The sequence below is a fragment of the Neltuma alba genome, unplaced genomic scaffold, assembly GCF_004799145.2.
Source record: "Neltuma alba isolate B1F8T4 unplaced genomic scaffold, ASM479914v2 tig00010374_pilon, whole genome shotgun sequence".
Lineage (NCBI taxonomy): Eukaryota > Viridiplantae > Streptophyta > Magnoliopsida > Fabales > Fabaceae > Neltuma > Neltuma alba.
Window position 1 is genome coordinate 246,621 of NW_021635279.1, and position 23,251 is coordinate 269,871.

The following is a 23,251-nucleotide window of genomic DNA, read 5'->3' on the forward strand; positions in this document are numbered from 1 at the left end:
ATTAAAAATGTTTTTAAATCATTATATTCTTAATTGTTGTAATATAATTTTGTAAGATTATAATCTAAAATAACGAAATTTAAAATTAGTGACGGATTAGCGACGAAATTGCGATGGAATAGAATTAGCGACGGAATTAGTGACAAAAACTTCTGTGACAAACAATTTAGCGACGGAATTAGCGACGAAAATTTCTGACGGAAAAAATTCCGTCGCTTAATATTTACTGACGGATTTTCCGACGGATTAGCGACGGTGCGACGGAATTTAGCGACGAACAAAAATTCCGTCGCTAATATTAGTGACGGAAAAATTTTGTCGCTAATTCGTCGAAAAAATTAGCGACGGAATTTCCGTCCCAATTTCGTCAGAAATTAGCAACGGAATTTGTTTCCGTCGCTAATCAACTGTTTTTTTGTAGTGCGATTTTGGTCTTCAAAAATTGATTATGAAGACTAAACCTGTGAGAAACATTGATTCATCAAAGTGCAATCACTTCGTAACATGCAGTCAAATTGCAGCCAATCAAGATCCAAAAATTACTTTATTATATTTAAAATCATTAATTTTTTTTTCATTCTTTACATATATCTATCTATATATGCATGTGTTTTAGACAATTTGTCTGACATATTGTGTGTGCGCGAAAGAATCTCAATTATTAACTCTTGAATTACATTCTTAATTAGCGTGAACATTATATAAATGTATATATATCAGCGCTTTATTGGTTAATATTGAAATATTAGTTAGTAAGTAGAGTTAATTACTCATTTCTCATTCAAACAATGCAAGATTTTAATTCATATATAGATATATATCTATATATATACACACACACATATAGAGATATAGATAAAGAGTTTTGGAAAAAGAAAAATCTATATGAAGAGTCATTCGCTTTAGCAGTAGGGGTGTGATTGTGAAGGATATGTTTGAGTCCTCACTTACAAAAAGAAGTTAACATGGATTCTCACCTTATATAGCCCTCAAAATTAAAGTTTGAGGTTGGCTCGCTTTTAATGGTTTGGTTTGTTATGTTTGATTATTAATCAAAGTTTCATTATCTGTGCTCTTTTTTCTTCTTTCTTAGTAGTTAATTAAGATCTATGTTTTGTTCTGGAATTTGGATAAATGCTCCAATATTTTCAAGAGAAAATTTCTCATAGATAACTGTTTGAAAATTTTATTGTTCATAAATATTTGATATGTTTTTATATACAGAAAATACTAATATTCTGAAAGATTTCATGTACAGAAAATATCAATTTTTGAATTTAGGTATTTAAGGTACATATTTATGTACAATTTTTTGTATTTTCAATATTAAGTAGTTATTAAACTATGAATTATTAGACCCGAAGTACTTTTATAAGAATAAGGTGCAGTTACTTTTGCTTCCCTGGGTAAATTAGTCAAATATTTACTAGAAGTAAAGTAAAGATTCAAAATATTTACAATTGTAATTTTTTATTAACACTTTGAATTGAAACACTAATTTAAAACTTAGTAATTATTGAAGCAATTTGTTTATATCCCAAATATCCATAAATAAAAAAATTAAACATAAATTATCAAAATTTAAAGTTACAACACCATAGATTTAGTTATAAGATAATTCATTTGTCACCCTTTATAATATAAAACATTAACAATTTTTAAAGTCAAGTGGCTGTTCCCTAGCTAACATATTGTGATTAAGTATCCCTATGTATCAGAAGGGATACATATATAATAAAATTTATCAGAAACAAGTGGATATATAAAAAAAAAATCTTTATTAGACAATATCTTTCCTTAGATCTGCTTCATATAAGAAATCAATAAATAAATTATCGTGAATGCCGATATTTCAATTATTTTTTTTCCAAAGTTGGGTAATTCAATATTGAATACCGACAAAACTTGCTCATTTTGAACATTCAAAAAGGGAGATGGGAAGCATCCTTTGAGGGGCGTCATGGGATAATTAAATCACATGATGTGTGCTTCGACACACATGTTTATTATGCTAAAATAAATAATATATATGTGAATATTATAAATACTCCTTCTATTTTAAGTTTCAAACCGACAAAACCAGCTGAAGTGCCGGAAAATAGCATGTAAAGTGGAATCAAGATTTGTGCATTGAAATAATTTATTAACATGAGACACATTATCCAATACTTTTTTTGGCTATTTTATTTATATTATATTAATTTATCTCAATACATTTTAGATATATAATAAAACTTTATTGGATTGCATTATCTAATGCTATAATAGGTGACGGTGGAAGCAAGGAAGGGTTTTCAACCTCTCATGAATTTGAGCTTTCAGGTCCTTGTCAATATTATGTAAGACATATCCATACGTAAAACCTCAAGAGATTAGTCCAAGAAAAGCAACAACAACAAAAAGGAGAAGAAGAAGAGAAATCATGCAACAACATCTGTGAATAACAATAGAATGGAAACAAAGGAAGGACACTTTCTAATACCTTTTGTATTGCCCTAACTTCAGAAGTTTTTTTTCTCTTTTTTCGTTTATTTAACTTCAAAGGTTTTTATTTCTTTCTTTTTATTGGTCATTGTAATGACATTTAATGGATGAAACTCTCTTTGTAGCTCTGGAGTCAAGCTTGATCACCACCATTAAGAAATTAGAAATCTGGCCAGGCATGGATGAGGTAAGAACAGTTACACCGAAGCTCCTCCTCGATTCTGCCACAGCGCCATCGAGAAGAATGATGAATTGAGACGACAATACAACCGGGATGAGTAGGAGGAGAGTGCGACGAAGAAGAAGAGAATTAATTGGAGTGCAAAAATGGGCACCAAATTCTAGAAAATGGCGTTAATGTGATGTGGAGGTTTTCTTGTAAGACATGCATAAAATTAGTGACATTTTGATATTTTATAGACATGAAATGGTGTATTTTTCAAATTTTATGATTTTTTTAAAAAATACTTTGAAATAGAATAAAAATAATGTTGAATTTTAAAGACGCATTACAATTTTGGGGGATTGGTGTCCTTAATTATACATTTCCTTCACCTTTAAATTTGCGACCATTGGGCCACTATACTCTATTACTCTTTGGTAATATGAGTAATAAAATATTCAGGATAACACAATAACAATTTTTGTATCAGGAAATGACAAGTAGATTTCACAAATTAACAATTCTTCATTATTGAATGTTATGTCAAGCATGCTCATGTGATGCCATTAGCCTATTCCATTAATACACTACAAAAAAATAGACTTTAGGCGACGACTTTCGGCGGCGACAAAAAAAGTCGCCGCTGAAAGTCCACTTTCGGCGGCGACACCAAAAAGTCGCCGCTGAAACCAAGACTTTCAGCGGCGACAAAGTGTCGCCGCCGAAAGTGGACTTTCAGCGGCGACTTTTCTAGTCGCCGCTGAAAGTTCGCCATTGAAACCAAGACTTTCAGCGGCGACAAAGTGTCGCCGCCGAAAGTGGACTTTCAGCGGCGACTTTTCTAGTTGCCGCTGAAAGTTCGCCATTGAAACCAAGACTTTCAGCGGCGACAAAAGTGTCGCCGCTGAAAGTGGACCTTCAGCGGCGACTTTTTTGTCGCGCCAAAAGTGGACTTTCAGCGGCGACTTTTTTTGTCGCCGCTGAAAGTATAATATAATAATATATATTTATTTTACAATATTAAAAAAAATTGTCAAAAATGGACCTTCAGCGGCGACTTTTTTTGTCGCCGCCGAAAGTGGACCTTCAGCGGCGACTTTTTTTGTCGCCGCCGAAAGTGGACCTTCAGCGGCGACTTTTTTGTCGCCGCCGAAAGTGGACCTTCAGCGGCGACTTTTTTTGTCGCCGCTAAAAGTATAATATAATAATATATATTTTATTTTACAATATTAATAAACAAATTCAATCTGGCTCAGCGGCAAGAAGGTTGGACACGAAGGGAGGCGGTCACGAGTTCGAACCTGGAAGAAGACACATTTAAGGTGAAAATATTTAGACGATGATGTGGCGAGGAGGAGTGACGTGGCAATGACGTGGAGGTGGCTAGTGATGATGTGGCGGTCGGCGGTGATGACGTGGCCGCCGATGGAGATGACGTGGAGGTCGACGGTGCTGACGTGGCGGCCGGAGACGATGACGTGGCACCAGCGGTGATGACGTGGCATTAGTAAAGCTAATTCCTATTAGGCATTACTTTCAGCGGCGACAAAAAAGTCGCCGCAGAAAACACTTTCGGCGGCGACAAGAGTGTCGCCGCCGAAAAGCCTTTCAGCGGCGACAAGAGTGTCGCCGCCAAAAGTGTTTTCGGCGGCGACATTTGTCGCCGCTGAAAGTATCTTTTAACGGTGACCCTTTTAGTCGCCACTGAAAGTTTTCAGCCACGGCTGCTACGGCAACTTTTCAGCGGCGACTTGTCGCCGCAAAAAACTTTCGGCGGCGACTTTTGTACTTTCAGCGGCGACAAAAGTCGCCGCTGAAAGTCAATTTTTTTGTAGTGATAGTGTTGAGGGTTTCTGATAAAAATAATGAAACATATAATAAAAGTTTATTAACGTTAACAATTAATCAAAATTTATTATTATACACTCTTCTAGTCCTTAATATAAGACTTATTTAACTAATTTGATTGGATTAAGGAAGTTAGATAAGTTAGTTAATTATAAGAAAAGTGACACATTTTTCTTAAAACACCATAATCATCTTTCTTAATACCTCCTCTCTCTCTCTTCTACTTGATTATAGTCGAGGGAGTATTCATTTGGATAATTTAAAGAAAACTGATAAATATGATGAATGGGTCTTATATTTAGGACCAAAACCAACTCAAGAATTTGGTCATATATTAAGGACCGGAGGAGTATCTTCCTATGATGGATATGAGACCTTCAAGTGATCAATAAGAAACCTTTACAGTCCGTATGAGGGAAATGAAAGGGAAAGAAATTCTAATGAGTTTCATTTAAAGGAAGTGGAGAAACTTTTTAATTCATTTTTCTTAATCTCTCATCTTACATATTCTCTTTGTTCAAATTTTACAACTCCACTTCTCCAATTTATTTAAACTGAATTTATTAAAAACTTTTCTCCCCTCTGTTCTCTTCTTACCAAACAAAGTCTACGCTTTATACAAACTTTAGTTGGAGACTGAATGTTTTGAAAAGAAATCTATGATACTCAACAAGAGGAAGAAAAATTTAGTGAGGAAAAATGGAAGAGAATTGTTGTCATCCTTCACTTTCAAAGCGCTAAATTCATTCATAAAACATAATTTTACAACTGAAAAAAATCTCATCCCATATTAAATGAGAAACAGTTAAACATTAATCAAACACACAAAGTTACACACTTGTTATTCAGCTCAGCCAAGCATACTGCTAAAATAAAACGCAACTGGTCCCATCAATTGATCAACTACAGAAAATGACATCTCATCTCATTTTCACATTTAAAAAAAAAAGGACAAAATGACCTCATGAGAAGAAATAAATTGGTAAGAACGAGGAAAGATAAATATGTGTGTGTGTGTTCCATGCACGTGCGCCTCGTTCAAAGGCTGAAATTGTGGCGGCGGTGGCGAGGGGCGGCTCATGCGGCGGACTTGAAATTAAAGTTTCCACACGTAGTCCTCTTCCCAAAGAGCAAAGGGCTGAACCCTAATCTAGAAGAATCCAAATCGAACTGCAGAAGATGGTTCTCCAGCTGATATCCTCCGATCACAATTGAAGCCGTCGTCGGGTTGTCGCCTGCCTTCTCTACGGCAAGACACAGCACATTGTCGTCGGTCCCTAACGTCTCCATGGAGTTCGCTCCGAAAATGGGCCAAGTCACATTATTCTGAAGCACAAGTTCGATGGTCGGCACGGCCGCGCCCAGCCGCGTGCTTCCGATGTTCTTCTTACTGAAACAATAATCGAAGCGAGACACGACGTCGGTCACCCTGGTGATGTTCCGAGCAGCCATTGCTTTGAGAAATGCCTTCGTCACCGCCTTGTAGATCGACTTCTCCAGAACTGTGTATGGGTGTATTGTACTTATCTTAGTCCCACCTAAGCCTTTCTTGTTTATGGAAAGCAATCTTTTCCGGATCTTAGGCACAACTTTTTGGTCGACTTTGATGGATTTGACTCCGATGAAATACTCCGACGAAGCCTGTCGTTTCTCGAATTCGGAACCTGAGGTTGGTCGGTTGTGAATGAGTGGCGTGTAAGTGAGAGATTCGGCGGCGTTCACGTTCGGACGAAAAACGTAAGGGCCGTCTCCGAAGAACACAACGCCTTTTGATTTACTGGGCGCCAGGCAAATGGCGAATTTTCTGGGGAAGTTGAAAGCCGAAGCGAATTGAGAAGGAAGGGCGATTTTGGTTCGACCGAGAGCCGCCATGCCTGACACACCGTCGGCGAGGCCTCTCAATAAGAAAGTGGGTGCACATGAGAATATGAAGCTGGAAACGGCGACTTTTCGACCTAGGTTAAATCCGTTGGTAGAGCGGATAGATACGACGTCTTGGCCGACGTCGCCAGTGGTGGCGATGCCCATAACGGTGTTTTCCGGCGATAGGCTGCAGGTGTTGTTGTGGCAGCCTGGCCTGGGAGATGAAAAGCATTCACTGCATCTGGCGGCGCCGGCGAGGTGGCATTGGGTGGAGTTGCAGCGTGCGGGGCGGTAGGTGGAGGAGGTGTAGTTCTGCTTGCAATCAACCCACATGAATTGGCCGCCGAGATCGAGGATGAGTTTGATGCGGACGCGTGGGGTTCTCTGGTGAATTTGAGCAACGTACAGGACAGCAGAGTCATCTCTAGTGACCGGTATTACGAGGGCTTTGGGTCTGAAAGAAGATTTAGCAGAAAAAGAAGGACTGAAGGAGCAATGAAGAAGAGCAGGAGGAGGAGGAGGAGGAGGAGGTACTGAAAGCTGGAAGCCATGTGGATGGTGAAAGCAAGCTCATTCATCTCATGTGGAAGCAGGACTCTGTTCATAATAATACGGTACTCCACAAGGCCTGCCTCTTTCGAATATCATAATCATATAAGGTGCCTTTTTTTTTTTGGCCTGATATAAGGTGCTGAAAATGGAGCCCATCCAAGCACTGCGACTCAACGGCCAGTGAACCAGTTGGAGTTAACCTCATCATTAATACGCATATGTTTTGGCAGCTAAAACAGTACTCCCTTCACGAATGAATGGTCGGTTAAAGTGTTAGTATGGAAAAGAAAAACACAAGTTCAAATTTTAAAAATACACTTATTGGAAGATTTTTGATTCTTCAATGCATCCACGCCTCGGCCAAAGTAAGTTTAGTGTCCAAATTGCCCGGATACCAGTGGTTTAACCAAAAAAAAAAATCCCTCTATTTTTTTTTAGAAAAATAATCTCTCTCGTAGTGGTGTTTTTAAAAATAACAAACAAATTATTTTTGAGTGAAACTGTAAACTAGTTATTTTGCTTTTATCCTATTAAATATATGTTATTTATTATTTCTCTGCAATAAATTTCCACTCACCATCTTCTCTCATGTGCTCTATTTGCAAATAAGAATACAATAGTAAAAATATGCATATATTTTACTTATTTATTGCTTTTAATTAACATTTTGAACCGCATAATTTTAGTCATTATTTCTTATAATAAAGGGAAAAGGGGGTGTTGTCTAATTACATAAAAATATTCATAAAAAGAGTCATATTTAAATAAACAATGGTTAATATAAACTTGAATTCCTAAAGATTGATCTTGTTTTGATTTTGGTCAATAAAATTTGAAATAGTAGTTTTCACTCCTGAATTTTGGCATCATTTTTTTCTGACCTGCCGAAAAATTTTGGTACCTAGAACAATATATTTGGCCCCAGAACGAAGTGTCAAGAACAAAACCACATAGATTCAAATTTCATGAATCAAAAATAAAATAAAATCAAATTTTAAAGACTAAAAATAGTATTAATCCTCATAAAAAATTAATCATAGGCAATAGAACATTAAGCATACACATAATCCAATAAAACAAAGCAAACCTGCTTGCATTTTTTTTAGGAAGAATTGTTATGAAGTCCGCAATTAAAAACATAGTTCATAAAAATCTGAGTAACAATAAAACACTCTATAATGATAAGCAGCCTTCTATCTCTCTCCACAAAGAGTATTTTCAGAAAGTAAAATATACTTTTTTACACATTTATTATTTTTAATCAGTATTAAGTGACCTTTTTATCCACATAATTAATTCGATTATTTACGTATTATATATAGAATTAGAAGAAATATATTTTTGGGGAGGGGAAGGAGTTTTTTTTTTTCAGGGGTTCATATGGAACTATTTCCTTTTACGGAGGTAAGATACTCCCATATTTTAAATTGCGGTAGTTATTAAATTATGGATTTTTATTTTTTATTTTTAGACTCAAAGTAGTCATAAGAGTAATGTGTAGTCAATTTTGGTTGGCAAAAAATGGATAGTCAGTTTTGATTACATTGGTAAACTAGTCAAATAATGGTCAAACAATTTTTTTTAATATACGCTTTGAATTGAAGCACTAAAAAAGTTTTAATCGAAGCAAGTTGTTTATACTTTATATCCCAAAATAGGCAAATATGAACAAATAAAGAAATAGTTGAACATAAATTATCAAAACTTAAACTTGATCGTTACATATTTAATAATAAAATACTCCTCTGGTCTTAAATAGAAAACCCCTTTTCTTGTGTAAATTACACTACAAATGGGTTTTATATTTAGGACTGAAGGAATAATATATAAGACATTAATAACAATTTTTAAAGGAGAGTGTTCCTGTGTGACATTGGTATAATAAATTTTATCAGAAAAAATATATATAATAGTTTTTCGTGAGACAATATCTTTCCATAGGTTTCCTTCCCATGAGAAATCAATAAGTAAATTTTCGTAAATACCTATATTTCAATTATCTTTTTCCAAGTTGAGGTAAAAAAATTATTTATTTTTCCAAGTTGTGCACTTTAATACTGAATGCCCACAAAACTTTCTCATTTTGAACCTTAAAAAAGGGAGATGGGCAGATGGGAAACATCCTTTGATGAAAGTTATGGAATAATTAAATCATATGATGTAGGATTCAATGCACATGATTATTATGCTCAATACTCTGTGTGTGTGTGTGTGTGTGTGTGTGAATATTATAAATTACTCATTCTCTTTTAAGTTTAAAGTCGACAAAAAGTAGCTGGAATGCTTCAAGACAGCATAGGAAACGGAATAAAGATTTAACCAATATATTGAAAGTACAAACTCACATGCATTTGAAGTTTTGAATGGCATTATTTACATGGGACACATTATCCAATAGTTTTGTGGCTATTTTAATTTAATTTAATTAATCTTCTATATTACACTATACAATACACTACTCTTCATTTCTTTTTATAAGAACAATCTTTTTCATAGTGGTTTTCCTGAATATAAAAATAAATCGTCTTTATCTAAATTTTAAATTAGTCTTTCTACTTTTACCTCAACTAAACATATACCACTTGTTATCTCTATGCAATAAAATTCTACATATTATCTCTCATATACTATTTTTACACATAAGAGTATATAGGTGCCCCAAAAAAAAACAAGGATACATATAATTAGAAAAATATGTACTCCTCCGGTCCTTATTATAAGACCCCATTTGACTTTTTATTTGGTCTTAATTATAAGACCCCAATCCATTTTGTCTCTTATATTTATGCATTTTTTTCCAAGATAATCCTTCTAATAATGATAGTTTTAGCCAATATACTTAATTAGCAAGGATATTTTAGGAATGACAACACTTATTTATTACAAATAACCAACTTAACTTACTTCCTTAATCTCCTCAAATAAGTCAATTAGGTCTTATAATTAGGACCGGAGGAGTATATATCTTACACACTTATTATTTTTAACTAATATTTTGAACCATATAATTTAGTAGTTGTTTCTTATAATAAAGAATGAGTGCTTTCGCTGTCAGGACAGAATTTTCACAATACAATGACTAAATTATATATTTAATTGTCTAAGTTTACTTTAAGTTTCAGTTTAAGACCAATACTATATAAAAAGAAAAGAAAGCCCTTACATCTAAAATCAAAGATCCCCAGGCCGGAGGACGTCTTCTGACTTCGCCGGAGAGGAAGGTGCCAAAAAAAAAAAAAAAAGAGCAAACGCATACTCAAAAAAAAAAAGAAGGAAAAAGGAGTGGAGAAAGCTCTCAACGTATTTGATCAGCATATTGGTATTTTAAAACATAAAAAAGCAAGTAATAAAGCATTCATATGAATCAATGAGGATTCTTCTATGTGGAATATAATGAGGGTGTTGCTACAAGGTTTTAGAGAATATTTTAGTTCTAGTTTTGGTTTATTTGGTTGGTAAAATATATATTTATTAAATATATTTTTACCTATTTTATTTTTTAATTAATTTTTTTGATATTTTTATTATTACTTTGTTTTATTTACCCATTTATAAATAAAAATATATTTAATTTGAAACAATATTTCATATATACTTATTAGTGAAAATTTCACAAAGATGCCACTTAAATTTCAAAATTCTAAATAAGCCTTGTTTCCTCTATTTTTGTAGTCATTGACTACGCTTGGTAGGCAAATAACAACACATCTTTGTATGAATTCTTGATTTGGGATTTTAAAATTTAAACGATATTTTATTTATTTTCTTTGTTTATTATTTTAACTAATTTTTACAGCTTCCGTAAATCACATATTTCGGTTATTTAGATCTCACAATAAATGCTAAGCATACGATGCATACTCTCTTTTTATAAAACATAATCTTACCACTCAAAGTCAAAAGTCTCATCTCATGTTAAATGAGAAATAGCAAAAAATAAGTCAACTTAATTTTATTCAACTCACGCCAATCAAACGCACACTATTACACACTGTTATTCAGCTCAGCCAAGCATACTTATGGTAAATTAAAACACAACTGGTGTGTCCCATTGATTAATCAATCACAGAAAATGACATCTTACTTTCATTTATATTAAAAAAAGGGGCAAAATGACCTTATGAGAAGAATTAAATTGGTCAGAACGAGGATATATATCTTATGCATATCCATATGGGTACGTCTCGTTCAAAGTCTGAAATTCTGATGGCGGCGATAGCGGCGGCGGCGGCGAAGGGCGGCTCATGCGGCGGACTTGAAATTGAAGTTTGCACACGTAGTCCTCTTCCCAAAGAGCAAAGGGCTGAACCCTAACCTAGAAGAATCCAAATCGAACTGCAAAAGATGGTTCTCCAGTTGACGCCCTCCGATCACAATTGAGGACTTGGGGTTGTCGCCTACGTTCTCCACGGCAAGACACAGAACATTGTCATCAGTCCACGTCGGCTCCATGGAGTTTGCTCCGAAAATGGGCCAAGTCACATTATTCTGAAGCACAAGTTCGATGGTCGGCACCGCCGCGCTCCATGTTCTTCGTACTGAAACAATAATCGAAGCGAGACACGACGTCAGTCACCCTGGTGATTTTCCGAGCAGCCATTTCTTTAAGAAATGCCTTCGTCACCGCCTTGTAGATCGACTTCTCCAGAACTGTGTACGGGTGCAACGTGCTTATCTTAGTCCCACCTAGGCCTTTCTTGTTTATGGACAGTAATTTTTTCCTGATCTGCACAACTTTTTGGTCGACTTTGATGGATTCGACTCCGATGAAGTACTCCGACGAAGCCTGTCGTTTTTCGAAATCGAAACCTGAGGTTGGTCGGTTGTGAATGAGTGGTGTGTAAGTGAGAGATTCGGCGGCGTTCACGTTCGGACGAAAAACGTAAGGGCCGTCTCCGAAGAACACAACACCTTTTGATTTACGGGAAGCGAGGCAAATGGCGAACTTTCTGGGAAAGTTGAAAGCGGAAGCGAATTGAGAAGGAAAAGCTATTTTGGTCCGACCTAGAGCCGCCACACCGGACACACCGTCGGCGAGGTTGTTGCTTAGTAAGGAAGTGGGCGCACATGAGAATATGAAGCTGGAAACGGCGACTTTTCGACCCTGGTTGAATCCGTTAGTGGACCGGACAGATACAACGTCTTGGCCGACGTCGCCGGTGGTGGCGACGCCATTAAGGGGGTTTTCCGGCGATAGGATGCAGGTGTTGTGGCAGCCTGGCCTGGGAGACGTAAAGCATTCGCTGCATATGTCGGCGCCGGCAAGGTGGCATTGGGTGGAGTTGCAGCGTGCAGGGCGGTAGGTGGAGGAGGTGTATTCTGTTTGCAATCGACCCACACGAATTGGCCGCCGAGATCAAGGACAAGTTTGACGGGAACGAGTGGGGTTCTCTGATGGATTTGAGTAACATAGAGGAGAGCGGAGTCATCTCTAGTGACTGGGATTACGAGGGCTTTGGGTCTGAAAGAAGATTTAGCAGAAGAAGAAGGCATTGAAAGGTGGAAGCCATGGGGATTGTGGAAGCAAGCTCAGTCGTCTCGTGGAAGAAGCTGGATTCCCTATTTATAATAATAAATGGCTGGTACTACTCTGGAAGAAGAGCTGCCTCTTCTGTATATCATAATAACATGATAAGGCGCTGAAAATGGACCCATCTAAGCAATGTGATTCATGGGTTAGGGAACCAATCGGAGTTTACCTCACCATCAAAATAATACTCCTCCGTCCTTAATATAAAACCTAATTTTTGAGTTGGTTTTAGTTCTAAATATAAGACTCATTTATCATATTTATCAATTTTCTCTAAATTACTCATATGGATACTCCCTCAACCATAATCAAGTAGAAGAGGGAGAGAGGGTATTAAAAAAGATAATTATAGTGTTTTAGGAAAAATGTGTCACTTTTCTTATAATTAACTAATTTACCTAACTTTCTTAATCTAATCAAATTAGTTAAATAGGTTTTATATTAAGAACTAGAGGAGTATAATTTTTTTGGCAATTAAAACAATATAATTTAATTATATATACACAGTCATAGACATATAGATCTGACAAGAGTGTCGTGCATTTTCTTACGCTCAAAATGATGACACTTTCAAATTTTCAAAGAAAAATAATACTACTTGCACCCCTTAATATAAAAACTAGTTAAATATTCAATTTGATATTAAATATAAAATTTCAATTTACTTTATCTTTCGTATTTATTTATTTATTTTTACAAAGTAGTCACTGTGATGATTACATATGTTAAAAGGTCCATATTCATCAAAAAGTAGTTGTAATACACATGACAATTAAAAGTATTTTTGAGAAAAATGTATATTTATTACAAATAACTAACTTAACTAATTGATTTCCTTAATATCTATAAATTAGTTAGTATAGAATTCAATACGATCTGAAATTCTTGATCGCATTGGCTGTACTATAGATTTTTTTTGCCAGCTGCTATAATACTATAGTAGTTTACTGGTTTATTGGTTTAACCAAACGTGTAATAACAATAATAATAATAATATGAGGGAAAAAAATTTCTGCAAAGGTTGTGTCTTTTGAATATCGCAGCACTAGATGACAATGTAAATTAAATTTCATCAAGGAAAAGAGCTAGGGTTACCTTTTTTCTTCTTTAATTTAAAAAGAAAAACTCCAATACCTATTTCTAATTAACATGTTTTATGGGAATAAATAAAAATCTTAAAATTTAATAAGTTTTTAATTTTATTCTTATCTAATATATGTAACTTTCCCACTTTAGAAATCAACATAACTCATGCCCATCTGAAAGACTGAAACACTTCACTATTTGGATATAGCCATTTATATAAACCTTTTTGCATTTAACTGTAGTTCCAACTCTGTTTCTTCCCATTATTCAAACGTATATCTAAGAAACGTAGATACATCAAAGTGCAAATGCTTGACTTCACAACATGCAGGGAGCTTGAGCTTGATATATATATATATATATATATATATATATATATTTAAGATCCAAATATTACTTATAAAATCATTATTCTTTTCATTATCTATATCATACATACACATGTGTGTGTGTGTGTGTGAGACAACTTGTAAAACATATTTGTCGGGGGAATCGTAATTATTAACTTTGTTCGTGCTTAACTAATTATCGTGAACATTATATTATGTTTAATTTCTGCTAGAGTCCATCTCAAATTCTAAATCGACATAATTTAGGCCACACTTTACAATCATAAAGGGGCGAAGCCAAAACAGATAAGAGAGAAAACGTGGGAAAGTATCCAGCACTTTCTCCATCTCATATATAAGATAAAATGTTGGGGACAATTTGATCCTATTTATAAGATACACTTAAAATAATGACGTTTGAAAATTTAACAATTTCTTCTATTTTTCCTTATTAATAATGACATGTCACTGTATTAATTATTTCGCTCCCTTCCCCTCTCTCCTCATAAAGGATATTTTTGGAAAGTAAAATATATTTTTTATACATTTATTATTTTTAACCAATTTTAATTGATTTTTTTACGTACATATTCAATTATTTGTATATTATATATAGGATTAGAAGAAGTATATGTTTGGAAAGGGAAGAAGTTTTTATTGGGTTGGGGGGTTCATATAATCATATGGAACTATTTCCTTTTATGGGAGTGAAATACTCCCGTATTTTAAATTGTGGCAGCCACAAAATTTTTTATTTTTATTTTTTAGACTCAACGATGTTATAAGGGTAATGTGTAGTCAATTTTGATTACATGAGTAAATTAGTCAAGTATTAGTCAAATAATTTTTTTATGAACTCCTTGAATTGAAGCACTAAAAAGTAAAAACCTCTGAATTGAAACAAATTATTTATACTTTATATCCCAGAATAGGCAAATCAGAATAAATAAAGAAATAATTAAGCATAAATTATCAAAAGCTAAACTTTAATCATTATATATTTAATAGCAAAATAATTCATTTGCCACCCTGCCATATATAAGACATTAACAATTTTTAAAGTACAGTGTTCCCTTTTGTGGCATTGATATAATACATTTTACCAGAAACAAATATATATATATATATATATATATATAATAGTTCTTCGCGGAACAATATCTTTCCCTAGATCTCCTTCCCATGGGAAATCAATAAATAAATTTTCGCAAATATCGATCTTTCAATTATTTTTTCCAAGTTGAGGTTAAAAAAATTATATTTTTCCCCCAAGTTGTGTACTTTAATATTGAATACCGACAAAACTTTCTCATTTTGAACATTCAAAAAATGAGATGGCAGATGGGAAGTATCCTTTGGTAAAAGTTATGGAATAATTAAATCACATGATATAGGATTAGACACACATTATTATTGTGCTAACACACACACACACACACACACACGTGTGTGTGTGAATATTATAAATTGCTCCTTCTATTTTAAGTTTAAAGCCAACAAAAAGTAGCTTGAGTGCTTGAAAATAGCATAGGAGATCGAATAAAGATTTGTGCATATTGTATTGGAAGTTTGAACTCACATGCATTTGAAAGGCATTATTTACATCATGAGACACACAATCCAATGGTTTTGTGGCTAATGTGATTAATTTAATTTAATTATTTTATTATAATACATTACTACATATAATACTTATTGGATACATTATCTCTAAGGCTATAATATATAGAAGGTGGAGCGTTGAAGGGTTTAGAACCTGATCTGGTGGATTTGAGCTGTCAATATCCTTGCTTTCCCTATTATAATTACATAATTTTGACAATTTAAAAATATCAAAAATAAAAATTTAATGTTCATTCCATCCTTTAAATTTATTTTAAATTTTAGTTTAGTTTCGTGACTTTATAAAATATATCTTCAGTTTCTTAATCTTAACATCATTAAACTCGTTTAACGAAAAATACTTACTTTGTAAATTTAATTTATAACTGTACAATTAAGTAGTGAAAAATTAAGCTTATATAGCCATTTTTATTATTTTAAAATAATAATAAACTTGTACTCAATAAGTTTATTTTTATTTTAATTATTTAATACAATTAATTTTATATTTTAAAATTAAAATAAACATCCTATATTTATTTTAATCTCATATTGTAAAAATGATTATAAGCATGCATTGTCAATATTTAATTACAAATTCAACATTTTTTGTTAAATAAAATTAACGATGTTAAAATTAAGGGAATAATTAAAGCCTCTTTGAGAAGTTTATGGTGTGAAGAAATTGGTCACTACTATTGTGGTAATATGGATACCCTAGTTCATCACCAAAAAAAAAAAAAAACGATTTATGAACTTAAGAGACAAATGCTAAAACTTGATGCGAACTTAAAGAACTAAGTGTATAGTTCATCCATAAATAAATAAATTCAGTGCATGCAATAATACTTTGGGTTTTGCTCCATGAGATTGCACTAATTGAAGCTTAAGGATATTAATGTCATTTGAATTATATTTATTTTGAAGATATGGATCTTATTAATTCCTTTCTTTCCTATCGTTTTAAATTAATTTCAAATCATCAATATTAATATAAGAAAAAATAAATTATTTAATCCTTATAATTTTGATTCAATTACAATTTAGTTTCCGAAAATTAACTCATCCACTCCAATCTTTCAAGTATTAGTCATTTAATATGTTAATTTCTAGTCAGATGCATTTTGATTACTCATTGACACTAACTTCTTCAACAAGTGCAATCATCATATAGAGATTATTTTAGGGCAAAATGGATGAATATTGAAGATAAAGTGGATTAGGACCTCATATTTAAAACTAAATTGAATCTTTAACTAACTCTTATATTAAGAAGAGGAAGTAATAGTACCTAAATTTTATGAGAAACTACACTATTGAACAATAAGTGTGATTGGAAGAGTTGACGTATAGAAATTTCTTTTGACAAATGTGATACTTGTTTTCTTATGTGACTGACCCATAAAAATTTGTATACGTTTAACTCCGATGATCTGTTTCTTCCAATTATTCAACCTATAACTAAGAAAAATAGATTCGCATGAAAGTGCAAACACTTGACCCCACAGCATGCAGTCAACTTGTTATAATTTCTTGGCTAAAATATACATTTGGTCCCTTAACTTTGTATAAGGTTTCAATTTGATCCCTTAACTTTAAAAAGTATACTTTTAATCTTTTAGCCTTAAAATTTTTTTTTTAAAAAAATGATGATATTAAAATCTTAAATGTTGATAAGACATTCTCATATGCTAACATATTAATTTTAATTTTCAAAGAATCTATAATTATTACAAAAAATTGTCATTGAAGCCTAATGCATGATTTTAAGGTTAGAGAACCAAATGTATACTTTTTAAAGTTAAGGAATTAAATTGAAACCTTGTATAAAGTTAAAGGACCAAATGTATACTTTAGCCTAATTTTCTTTTCATTTTCAAGATCCATATATTATTTATTACATTTAAAATCATTTTTTCCATTATTTATATCATTTATATATGTGAGACAACTTGTGAATCATATTTGTCGGAGAATCTCATCAATTGTTAAATTGCACATTCTCCTCGTACATTCCTTTTTCCTACAGGCCACGGTCCGCACTTTTGCGAAATGCGGCTTTATATTTGTGGGTTGGCTGGGTATTTTTACAATATTTTTGGTCATATAAGCGCTTTATTTGTTAGGATAATCAATTACTGGCCTACTCATCACTATAATGTAGTATAAATCATTTACAGTTGATATCAATGATTTAGATTTAAAATTTTTAATATGCAATTTTTTAATGATAAATTTATTTTTGAAAAATTGTTAGTTATAAAATTATTTTTACTATTAAAAAAATTAATTAAAAAAATAAAAAAATTTAAATTCAATATGAATCCTTCAAAATCCATGTAATTGTCTAAATTAAGATGAGCACTCCATGCTCATCATTGCAATAAGCATGAAATGTGCTCCCTCAACTCCTCCATGTAAATCCTAAATATAATACTCATTTTGTAATGTAAATTACACAACAAAATGGGTCTTATATTTAGGATCAGAGGAGTACTAATATATAAGATATTTCTTAAGTCTTTAATATAAGAACTACTCAATTAATTTATATACATTAAATAAATAAATTATAACAAATATGACATGATTTTTTTAAAATAATGATGTATAATAAAAAATAATTAAGCTTAAATTATCAAAATTTAAATTTACAACATCACATTTTTAATACTATTTCTGGTCTTTAATATAAGAGTTAATTTGACATTCAATCTAATTCTAAATATAATACTTCAATCCACTTTGTCTTATATTGATCTATTTTTTCAAAGTAGTCCTTATAGTAGTTGCACACATGTTAAAAATTCCATCAAATTATAGTTTTAGCTAATACACATTATTAATAAAGTTATTCTAGAAAGATAACATATGTTTATTATAAATAACTAACTTAATAAGTTTTCTTAATCTACTTAAATTGGTCAACTAATTTTTATATTAATTACTGAATAAAACATACTCAACTTTTAAAGTACAATTGTTCCCGTAATGGATGGATTTCATTGATATACTAAATTTTATCAGAAACAAACAAAAAATTTCTTCACCAGACAAAATCTTTCCAACCACCTCGCCTTCCCGTAAAAAACCAATAAAGAAATTTTCGTAAATACCTACTCCCCCCCCCCCCCCCAAAAAAGGTACTTTAATATTAAATATCGATAAAACTTACTCACTTTGAACATTTAAAAAAGGGAGATGAGAAATATCCTTCGATGAGTGTTCTGGATTATGGAATAACTAAATCATATCATGTATTATTCGATTATATATGCATGATTATTATGTTAAAAAAATAAAAAATATAAGTATGAATATTATGAATAACTACTACCTCTATTTTATGTATAAAGCCGACAAAAACTAGCTTTAATGGTTGAAAATTGCACGGGAAATGGAATCAATATTTGTGCATTGAAAGTATGAACTCGCATGCACTTCAATTTGGACGGTTCTATCATATTTTATTTACATGAGCCATTTTAATCCAATGGGTTTGAGGCTATTTTAATCTATATTATATTAATTATTATAATACATTATATAATAATACTTTATTTGGTCTAATGCTAGAAGTAGAAGGCGGGGGGGGGGGTTAAAACCTCTCACGAATTTGACCCCAAAATATAGTGATTGCATAAGTTCGACAATAAAATAAATAAATAAATTCAATGCAATAAAACTTCTGTTCTCGTCCATGAAAATACAATGGTGAAAGTTGAATTCCTTTAAAAAGGCTTTGCTAAGTGTTTGAATGATTCTGATTTTAACATATACACATATGTATAGCTTTAAAAATCCTAAGCTCCAATCATCTTGTATTAGGGTCTTGAAGAAAGAAAGCTCTTATGTTTAATCAGTCAGAAAACAGACTATCTAATACCTCCGGTCTCTCATATAAAAGTTAGTTAAAGATTATATTTGATCCCAAATATAAGATCCTAATTTACTTTGTCTCTAAATTTATAATTTTCCTCCCTACAATGCTCTATTAACTCTAAAGGGGTCCCACCAAAAAATAATTATATTAGTTTAATATTTTCAAATTAGTTATCTAACTCTTATATTAAGTGCCAGAATTAATACTTTACTTCACAACATATGAAGTCAACTTGTTATATTTTTTTGATCATTTTCAAGATGCAAATATTATTTATTATATTTAAAAACATTATCTTTTTTCGTTCTTTAATTATATCATATATGTCGCACAACTTGTAAAGCGTATTTGTCAAAGAATCTCAATTATTAACTTGCATCTATGTACATGCTTATTAATTAGGGTGAACATTATATTATTTTCAATTTCTCCTAGTGATGAGCCCATGTCAAATTCTTATCTTCATCATTTAGGCCACGCTATGCAATTATAAAAGGGAAAGCCACAACAGAAAAAAGAGAGAAAACATGGGGAGCTGGGAAGGAGGCTACGCTAGGGCTTTCTTTTGATAGGTTATTGCAATATTTTTGGTTATATAGGCACTTTATTTCTTAAGATGATCAGTTACTCATTAAGATTCGATATACTCTTCTCTCTTCCCATCCTAAATGCGAGACAATATTTTATAGTGTTTTTACAATTTTTTTTTATGCAAGTGCTTTGTTTGTAATATAAGTGACTTATATTTAGGAACAAATGTTTTTCCCCAACTGATTTATACTAGAGACCAAATAGATATATTGGTAAAACAAAACAAACGCAAGCTAGTCCCATTAATTAATTAATGGTAGAAATTAGAAAAGGACACGTTATTATGAAAAACAAGACAAAATGACCTTGATACATAAATTGGCATTAACTGCGAATCAAAACTAAAAGTAGTGATTCAGCTCAGCCAAGTACAACAAAACACAACCGGTCTGGTCCCATCAATTACTCAATCACAGAAAACGACATTTTATTTTCAAACTCTGCATTCAGATCGTCGCGGAGAACGGCGGCGGTTCCTGCGGCGGAGGTGAAGTTGAAGTTTGCACACGTAGTCCTCCTCCAAAACAGCAAAGGGCTGAACCCTAATCTAGAAGAAGCCAAATCGAACTGCACAAGATGGTTCTCCAACTGAAACCCTCCGATCACAATCGCAGTCCTCGGCTTGGCACCTCCGTTCACTACACCAAGACACATCACATCGTCCTTTACCTGAACCACCGAGTTCGCTCCGAAAATGGACCAACTCGCATCATTCTGAAGCACAAGCTCGATGGTCGGCACCGCCGGACCCAACCGCGTGCTGCCGATGCCGTTGCTGCTGAAACACGCTTCGAAGGGAGCCACACCAACCACCCTGGTGTAGTTCCTAGCACTGATGAATGCCTCCGTCACCGCCTTGAAGATCGACGACTCCAGAACTGTGAATGGGTTCAATGTACTTATCTTAGTCCCACCGAAACCTTCCTTGTTTATGGACAGCAAGTTTTTGTTGATATTGGGCACAACTTTGTCCTCGATCTTGATGGATTTTACTCCGATGAAATACTCCGACGAAGGCTTTCCTTCTCTGGGAATGGAAGCTGTGCTTACTGGGTTGAGTATGAGGGGTGTGTAAATAAGAAATTTAGCGGCGTCGACGTCGGGAAGAAGAACGTAAGGGCCGTCACCGAAGAAAACAACACCTTTTGAATGTGAAGCGAGGCAAATGGCGAATTTTCTGGGAAAGCTAAATGCGGAAGAGAATTGAGAAGGAGCAGAGATTTTGGTTCGACCGAGACCGGCCATGCCGGATGCTCCGTCGGCGAGTTGCCTCAATAAGTAATTTGGTGCACATCCGAATACGAACCGGGAAACGGAGACGTTTTGACCCGGGTAGAATCCGTTCGTGGACTGGACGGAGACGAGGTCTTGGCCGACATCGCTGACGGCAATGGTGGCGTCGAGGGGGTTGTCCGCCAATAGGGTGCAGGTGTTGTTTGTGCAGCCTGGCCTGGGAGGCTCAAAGCATTGGGCGCAGTGCCAGAAGTCGGCGGCTGAGCAGACGGCGGAGTTGCAGCGTGCAGGGCGGTAAGTGGAGGAGGTGTAGTGCTGTTCGCAATCGACCCAGAGATTTTGGCCGCCTAGATCAAGGACGAGGTTGAGGGGTACGAGTGGGGTTCTCTGGTGAATGTGAGTAATGTATTGGAGAGTGGAGTCATCTTTAGTGACAGGAAGTACGAGGGCTTTGGGTCTGAAAGAGAGTTTAGCAGAAGAAGAAGAAGAAGAAGCGAAGAGGAGGAGAAGAAGAAGAAGGTATTGAAAGCTGGAAGCCATGTGGAAAGGAAGCAAGCAAGCTCAGTGATCTGAGAAATGGAGTGGCTGGATCCTCTATTTATAATAACAATAGTGATAATTTAATCAGTATTTGGCAATGCCTCATTGCCCCTTGTGAATATCATATAAGCAACTTGATGTGGGCCCACGCATCAGAAACAAATAAAATTAATTGCTATTGGTCTAAAATAATTAATTAGCAACGCGACATTATATTCATCAGAATCAGATCACTGGAATTAGAATCCAAGAACTCTATTTACAACCCAAAACAGTAGAAAATTGTCCTTGGTTTTTTAAATTAAAAGATAAGCACTGATGCGGCCTGAAGTCACAAGTCGTAACATCTCATTTATGGGAGAGCTACTTTCGGGGTGTTTGGTAACAAGAATTACTTCTTAAAATTATTTTTTCGTAAAACGAAACAAATTTTTTTATATATTTATTTTGTAAACTGTAAAAACACTTTTAAAACTATAGTTTGGTTTCCATTTAAATATTAACAAAAAATTGCCTTTTTTGAATATTATAAAATGAAATGAAAAATGAACCGTATTAAACTGATTGAGACAGCGATCTAATTGTAATTGAATCATGATCAACCCAATAATGTAATTGAAATATGTAAAAATATGTGTACATGACCTTGAAAAAAGTGATATTTGAATAAAAAAGCATTATTATTAATCCACATTTATACATAAATTATATGAAGTGTAATATAATAGAGTTATTAACGTATAAATCTAACTAACTGCTTTTTTTTAACTCAAAACAACGTGCTTTTAAGTGCAGTAAGAAAAGGAAAAATAAAATAAAATCCAATGAAGTTGACCCATCAAAATATTTTAAGCAAACTCGTTAGAAAATTGATTTACTAGTTTACTGTTTTGGTTAATAGATTTTAGATTAAAATATACTTTTAGTCCTTTAACAATGTTTCATTTTGGTCCTTTAACTTTAAAAAGTAAACTTTTAACTCTCTAACAGTAAAACTGTTAACAAAAAATGATGATATTGAGTTCATGAATGATGATAAAACATTACTAAATGCTAACATATTAAGTTTAATATTCAAAACAATCATGATTGTTACAAAAAATCATCATTATTTAAGACTAATAATTTTAGAGTTAAAGAACTAAAAATATATTTTTTAAAGTTAAGGGACTAAATTGAAACCTTATATAAATTTAAAGAATCAAATATATATTTTGACCTAAATTTAATATGATTATCATAATACGGAGAAGTGGTGCGCCTGCGGCACAGATGACAACGCGCAGTCAAACTCGTCAACAAAACTCGTCAAATTTTTCTATTTTCTTTTTTCCTTATAGGAAACTTTAATGAAAGAATTAGAGCTTATATATATATCAATGTGCTACTTGATCTTCATGGTCTGGGACTTTAATATTCATGTATTGTTCTTTATTTTAAAAAAAGCCTTATGTTTCGATGAATAAAAATAAAATTTCAAATATATAAGAAAAATATATGTGACATACATATTTTAATTTCAACTTCTCAAATATGTATTTTTGAAA

The 23,251-nt window shown here is 33.2% G+C and overlaps 1 protein-coding gene and 2 pseudogenes across 1 annotated transcript; all 3 read right to left on the bottom strand.

The window, feature by feature from the left end:
• Window positions 1-5,572: 5,572 nt before the first annotated feature.
• LOC114756162 (gamma conglutin 1-like) lies at window positions 5,573-6,909 on the bottom strand (annotated as a pseudogene).
• A 4,243-nt stretch (window positions 6,910-11,152) lies between these two features.
• LOC114756148 (basic 7S globulin-like) lies at window positions 11,153-12,403 on the bottom strand (annotated as a pseudogene).
• Window positions 12,404-20,184: 7,781 nt separating this feature from the next.
• LOC114756188 (basic 7S globulin-like) lies at window positions 20,185-21,704 on the bottom strand. Its single transcript, XM_028945104.1, has one exon. It carries the CDS (start codon window positions 21,702-21,704, stop codon window positions 20,334-20,336), a length of 1,371 nt encoding a protein of 456 aa, XP_028800937.1. The 3' UTR covers window positions 20,185-20,333.
• Between the last annotated feature and the right edge of the window lie 1,547 nt (window positions 21,705-23,251).

Bases quoted from the DNA above. Each gene is read 5' to 3' on its own strand.
- LOC114756188 (XM_028945104.1), bottom strand. From the start codon at position 21,704: ATGGCTTCCAGCTTTCAATACCTTCTTCTTCTTCTCCTCCTCTTCGCT.